Source organism: Takifugu flavidus, unplaced genomic scaffold (assembly GCF_003711565.1).
Source record: "Takifugu flavidus isolate HTHZ2018 unplaced genomic scaffold, ASM371156v2 ctg747, whole genome shotgun sequence".
NCBI classification, from domain to species: Eukaryota; Metazoa; Chordata; class Actinopteri; order Tetraodontiformes; family Tetraodontidae; genus Takifugu; species Takifugu flavidus.
Genome location: NW_026622357.1, coordinates 854 through 8,285, shown reverse-complemented (window position 1 = coordinate 8,285; position 7,432 = coordinate 854). Strand labels below are relative to the sequence as shown.

Sequence of the window (7,432 nt, the reverse complement as noted above, 5' to 3'; positions counted from 1 at the left end):
GGAAAAGGACTGGAGTGGATCAGTGCTATCAAATATGATGGCAGCATCCAGTACTACTCTGAGTCAGTCAAAGGCCGGTTTATCATCTCCAGAGACACAACAGAGCACAGCTGAATCTGCAGATGAACAGCCTGAAGACTGAAGATTCTGCTGTTTATTATTGTGCTCGAGAGTCACAGTGACTGAAGTCAGTTCAGCAGCTGTACAAAAACACACACTTCTCATATTTCCTGGTCTGATCACATCTATATTTCTCTTCTTTCAAAATACAGTTATTTCCTTTTCAAACAAATGAGAAAATAACGTCACAAATTTTTCAAAAATGACTGAATACTTATCGGGGAGCTGATCAAAACCCTCAGAGCATCAAAACAAGATCTCCACAAGAGGCGCCATCACACCAAGATTGCTTTCATTTCAACGCCTTCTTCCTTAAGATTTTTTTTGTGCCTTGCAACAAATATAACAGAGAGGGAGGTCTGCACAAACTCTTTTTATTCTTGAAACGCATCAGGAACGTTTGAAAGAAGCTTGGAGCAGTTTTACACAGTACTGCTCACAACAAAAATGAACACTGTGAGGCGTCATTCCTGTTTCTTCAAAATAAAATGGGATGATCTCATCTTTTAAGTTTTGTTAAATAATGAATGAATAAACAAACCAGTAAATATTCTTGTTTTGAATGAATGTGTTTTTAGATTTTTTTCCCCCATCCAAACTCTTAAAAATATTATTTACCATTTGCTGAATTGTTAGTCTTTGGGTCAAACAGTCATTAGAGGAGTACTAACTGTTGGATGGTTTCCTGGAGCCTGTTTGAGCCTGTTTGAGCCAGTCCTCCTGATACCCTGATGCAAATCTTCAGTGTCTGGTGGATGTCTGTCGTGCTGATTGCTGAGAACATCAGGGCTGCTGTTACTTCTGTGGACAGGTCCAGAATGGGCTTGACCTGGTTGTTGGGTGTATTTCTATTGTCTTTCAGGTGTTTGGAGTGAAAGACTGGATCAGTCTCAGCCTGAAGTAAAAAGACCTGGAGAGACAGTGAAGATGTCCTGCACCATTTCAGGGTTTGACATGACCAGCTACTATATCCACTGGATACGACAGAGACCAGGGAATGATCTGGAGTGGATCGGGAGGATGGATGCAGGTTCTAACTCTGCTAGCTATGGAAGCTCAGAATCAGAATCAGAAGAAGGTTTATTGCCATTGTTCATGTAATACATAGTATTACACAAACTAGGAATTTGTCATGGTGTGCCGCTGCGACATTCAACATAACACTAGACATCAACACCACACTAGAATAAGTAATAATAAATAAAATAAGACTTATATACAGTATATACATAAATAGTGAGTGGTAAGAAATAGTGCAGGTCCATGAGGAGTAATGTATTGTTTATGAGTCCGGCTGGCTGCTGTACATGGTGCTTAAGTGATAAGTCACTTGGTGTTCAGCAGCCTGATGGCAGAGGGGAAGAAGCTGTTAGTGTAGCGGGAGGTTCTGGTCCGAATGGACCGTAGTCTCCTGCCTGAGGGGAGGGGGGAAAAAACAGTCCGTGACCAGGGTGGGAAGGGTCGGCCGTGATCCGACCTGCACACCTCCGGGTCCTGGAGATATACAGGTCCTGGATGGATGGAAGCCTGCAGCCGATCACCTTCTCGGCAGCGCGCACGACGCGCTGCAGCCTCAGTCTCCTGCCCTGGCGGTGGCACCAGCAAACCACACGGTGATGGAGGAGGTGAGGATGGACTCGATGATAGCCGTATAAAACTGCGCCAACATCCTGGGAGGCAGTTTGAGCTTCCTCAGCTTCCGTAGGAAGAACATCCTTTGCTGGGCCTTCTTGATGAGGGAGCTGATGGTTGGCTCCCACTTAAGGTCCCGGGTGATGGTGGTGCCCAGGAAGCGGAAGGAGTCCGTGATGGTGATGGGGGAGTCCATAAGGGCAAGGGGGGGCAAAGGGGCTGTAACTTTCCTGAAGTCCACAATCATCTCCACTGTTTTCTGAGCGTTCAGCTGCAGGTTGTTGTGTCCGCACCAGGACACCAGTCGAGCCACCTCCCTCCTGTAGGCAGTCTCATCGCCATTGGAGATGAGACCGATGAGGGTGGTGTCATCCGCAAACTTGATCAGTTTGACAGACTGGTGGCTTGAGGTGCAGCAGTTTGTGTACAGGGAGAAGAGGAGGGGGGAAAGTACACAGCCCTGGGGTGATCCGGTGCTGATGGTGACGGAGTCCGAGACAGTCTTCCCCAGCCGCACGTACTGCCTCTGATCCGTCAGGAAGTGAGTGATCCACCTGCAGAGGGAGGCAGGCACACTAAGCTGGGACAGCTTGTCCTGTAGCAGAGCGGGGCGGATGGTATTGAATGCAGAGCTGAAGTCCACGAACAGGATCCTCGCGTAGGTTCCCGGTGAGTCCAGATGCTGCAGGATGGAGTGAAGGGCCAGGTTGACCGCGTCGTCCACAGATCTGTTGGCTCTGTAGGCGAACTGCAGTGGATCCAGGAGGGGGGTGGTGATGGACTTGAGGTGTGGCAGGATCAGGCGCTCTAAGGACTTCATGACTACAGAGGTGAGCGCCACAGGTCTGTAGTCGTTAAGCCCAGTGATCCGTGGCTTCTTGGGGACAGGGACGATGGTTGAGGTTTTGAGGCAGGCTGGCACCTGGCACGACTCCAGGGAGGAGTTGAAGATGTCTGTAAAGACAGGAGTCAGCTCCCTGCTCCCAGTGCCTCAGGGTGGAGGGAGACACGCCGTCCGGGCCAGGGGCCTTGCGCGGGTTCAGCCTGGCGAACTGCCTGCGCACATCCTGCTCACTGTTGGTGATGAAGGGGGGGAGGGGGGGGAACTGGTGGTAAGTGATGGGGGGGGGGGGACTGATGGTGAGTGGAGGGGGGGAGGAGGAGGGGACTGCCTTTGATGGAGTAAGGTCCATGGGGGCAGAGACACTGGGGGGAGGGGAGGTGTTGGGCATGGCTGACGAGGTGTCAAAGCGGGCATAGTGGAGGGACAGACTCTGACAAAGTTCTTTCAAGAGTGGTTACGTGATGACTGAAGACGTGTCCAGCAGCACTCAGTACCTGCAGATCAGCAGCCTGACAGCAGAGGATTCTGCTGTTTTCTTCTGTGCTCGAGAAACACAGTGACTCCAGAGAGAGGAACAGCTGTGCAAAAACCTCCACAGACAACAAACGTGCCTCCTTCTCAGAAACTGAATTACAATCTTCATAAAGATTTACCAGGAAAGTTTTTCAAAATATTTCCAGCAGTTTCTTTCTTAGGTGCACATAAATAGACATAATGTTTTAGACTCTCCTGTGTTTGTTTATTACTTTATTTATTTTGTTCTGCTTGTTGTCTTGCTCTGTCCTGTTAAGATACTAATTACTGTCATGTCCCTCATTTGTGTCTCATCATCTTTGCCCTGTCCTTGTGTATTAAAACCACTTCTCCATCCATCCTGTACCAGAGAGTGTTTTGTTAAAGTGTCCAGTGGGCCCCTCATGTCTTTGACCGGGTTATCTTGTGTTTTGGTTTGGACTGCTGTCCTCAAAAGTTTGACATTTTTCCTCTCCGAGATCGATTGATTGGTTTGATCCCTGATGCAGTTTATTAGATTTAAGAGCTTTCTTTTGGATTTTTTTCTTGTCCTCCTCATCAAGATCCATTGATTGGTTTGATCTTGTGAAATAAATCTGTATTCTTCCTGTTAGGTTCAAACAACCTGAAACACGAGAAAAACAAATGAGGCAAAGACAACAGTTTGAATTTTACTTGCAAGGAGAACGGGGAGATGTGCTCAGTTACAGATCTCCAACACGTTCTGACGCACACCTCCCGCCATCCTTCTTTTATTGGAATTAGGAGGTTCCTAGTTACAGAAGTCCTTCACTGATTTGATTAGCTTATCTCGCAAACAGCACATTCTTCTATATCAGACAGATTAAGAGAACATCTCCTGGGTTCGGCCCCGCAGCTCTGTCTCCAGTCAAGGCCACTTCTCCAACAGCCGCCGCATTTCTGTCGCCCTTGACCAGAGAAGTTCGAGGTGACATACCAAGCATCATGAACATTAAGCATTAGCAAATAATAGGAAACATTAAGTAATGAGAGACAATATAACAAGAATAAGGAATATAACAAGGTGAAAGCAAATAAGAGATAACTTTAACATAATGGATCTAACACTTCCAAAACTGTTTTGCATGTGCTGAACTTCACATGTAAAACACAATTTGACTGTAGGTTTCCACTCTCCTATTGACTCCAGTTAGATCAACAGTGATGCTTCACATGTTTGATTCGATGCAAATTCAGAGTTCTTTTTTGGTCCTCAGCTATAAAACCATCACATCAGACTGTCAGTGGAGTTCTCTGCACCTGACTTTCAACATTAACCATGTTCTCTGCAGCTCTGCTGCTGCTGTTGGCAGCTGGATGTGAGTCTCTCTCTGGATTTGTCAAAGTCAGCAGTTGATCTGTTTGAGTGTGATTTTACAATCAGCATTTTCTTTGTTGTTTCACAGGTGTGAAGTGTGAACAGTTGACACAGCCAGCCTCTGTGACTGTGCAGCCAGGTCAGCGTCTGACCATCACCTGTCAGGTCTCTTATTCTGTTAGCAGCTACTGGACAAACTGGATCAGACAGCCTGCAGGGAAAGGACTGGAGTGGATTGGACAGAAATATACTGGAGGCTCCTACTACAAAGATTCCTTGAAGAACAAGTTCAGCATCAGTTTAGACTCTTCCAGCAACACAGTGACTCTAAATGGAGTGAATGTGCAGCCTGAAGACACTGCTGTGTATTACTGTGCCAGACACACAATAACACAAACCATCAGTGGAGCTGAACAAAAACCCCTCAGAGCATCAACACAACATCACCAGAGGGAGCGCTGTCACACCAGGAATGAATCATGACAACACCGTTGAGGCAGAAATTTTGAGAAGAATTCTGGAGCACAAGATTTTTACCTAAGAATTTAAATTAAATATAAAACCTGTAGAAATCTTTCAATGTTTTTTGTAGTAAAACAGAACTACAAAATAAGAAAATGTTTTTGGATTCCTTTTGCACAAATAAATAAAGACCAAATGACCTAAAATATATATGATGACTGATTTTGTAGAATGCTGAACTTCTGATCTCATTATGATACAAGTGAATTTCACATGCATTTAAAAGGATAATGCAGCAACAATATATTTGTTTCTCTGTAATTTCAATGATCTCAACAGTTAATTTCAACTGTCACCCAAAATAAAAGCACACACACAGAACCCTTTTTTTTAAAGAGATCGGTTTTTAATATTGTTACTCAAACATTCATGATCAATTGATGACTCATGGAAAAAAATGTGTATTTTTAAAAATCAATTAAATGATGTCACAAATTCATGGAAAATCTCCGATCTCATGATTCTCCCCTTAGACATTCTTTTTGTAGAGTAAAACTGATTTGCAGCTGGACGAGAACAGCTGAGTGTGAAGTTTGGGGTACCTCACAAATCAGAACTAGGACCACTGGTGTATCATTAATTGGACAAAATTAAAAGTCTCATTTATCATAGGCTCACATCCTCCAAAGAGGAGGAGGCATAACAAATCCAGTTCTTTACTGAGGAGGAGTCGATGCAAAACTCAGATGTGTTCCACGTCTACTTATGTGAGAGCAGAGAGGAGGACAGAGAAGAGGGGACACACAGTTTAACATGATGGACTGTAGGACAGGACTGCTGCTTCTAACTATCTGCTGGGCAGGTGAAGATCTTCACTCATCCTGATTGTTGAGACACTTTGATTTTTGTCATCATCTGATTAACTTGATGTTTTATCTTCTAAACAGGTGTTGATGCTCAGACTCTGACCCAGTCTGAACCAGTGGTTAAAAGACCTGGAGAATCTCACACACTGACCTGTTCAGCCCTGGATTCACGTTCAGCAGCTACTGGATGCACTGGGTCAGACAGGCTCCTGGAAAAGGACTGGAGTGGATCAGTGCTATCAGCAGCGGCAGTGGCAGCAGCCAGTACTACTCTGAGTCAGTCAAAGGCCGGTTTATCATCTCCAGAGACACAACAGAGCACAGCTGGATCTGCAGATGAACAGCCTGAAGACTGAAGATTCTGCTGTTTATTATTGTGCTCGAGAGTCACAGTGACTGAAGTCAGTTCAGCAGCTGTACAAAAACAAACATTTCTTATATTTACTGCTGTGAAGAGCAGAAGTGAACACTGACTATTGTATTATTTTAGGCGTTTTAAATCCATATTATTATATTACCTTTTTATTTTTAATAAATCTCATAAATTCACATAATTCATTAACTATTTTCAGCCAAAAATAACACAATAACACAATACAATACAACACAATACACCAGTACATGCTTGAATGGATCAGAGCTACGATGATTAACGTTGACTATTTGGATGAATATATGAGGAATAATAGCTTAAACATTATGAATACACACACATGGCCTTCGCTGTTGGCTGGTTAAGGCTGAGACTTAACGAAATCAGGGTTTTAAGCATTGGCATTTTTACCCCTTCACCCACCAGCACTCTCTCCAATCACTTTTCACCTGCAATGGTCCTATCTTTGTTCAGCAACAATCAACCTCTATCTTCTCTATCAAAACTATTTTAAAATGGACTAAGGTGATTGCAAAACTGTTTCTATTTCCCTGGAATCCCTGATGCAGTTCAATACATTTCATAGCTCTCTTTTGGATTTTTTGTTGTCTTTCCCACCTGTTTCTTTTGGGAGGCCTCAGGTGTCTGTCCTGGGACGACTCATTCTTGGTCTATGATGCAAATCCTTTTTTACTGTTGAAAGTTAAGACAGGAACAAATACAAACATCCAAGTTAAAGTGAGATTTATTTCAATCGATCAATCAATCAATCAATCTTTATTTATATACCATCTGTTACATTCTAAATTGTTTTGAGGCACTTAACAGAATCCCAGGGCCTGACCCTAACAAGCAACAGTGGCAGGAAAACCTCCCCTTTAACAGGAAGAAACTGTTGCAAATCTGCTTCGGAGGTTCAGACCGTGAAATGACCAGAGAATCCGTGATCTTCAGTAAAAGTTTATTAGACACATTTGTGGGCCTTTTCACAATACGAGAGAAACATTCTCCGTCTGCCAACCGATAAAAAAAAGTGCTGGACCTTTTTGGGTGTTGGTTTATATTCAGCAGAAAGTTAGCAACAGTGCTCAAATGGTCATATGATTAACTGACGACGCCATCTTATTACCTTAAATGATTATGTTCTGTGTAAGTTCCGGTACCTCCATGAGCCAGTCACAAAGTGGCACCAAGAAGTGTGATTAAATGCCTGCACGTACGCACATTCTTCAGTATATGCATAAGTTAGTTCTAGTAATTCAAAGTTACATGATAAACTTGTG

General features: G+C 43.9%; 1 gene segment (V, D, J or C); it reads left to right on the top strand.

Annotated features, from left to right (window-relative positions):
* Nucleotides 1-4,346: 4,346 nt before the first annotated feature.
* Nucleotides 4,347-4,952, top strand: LOC130521161 (Ig heavy chain V region 5A-like). The segment is given in 2 exon segments: nt 4,347-4,449; nt 4,537-4,952. Coding segments are annotated over 2 exon segments (435 nt in total).
* Nucleotides 4,953-7,432: the final 2,480 nt, after the last annotated feature.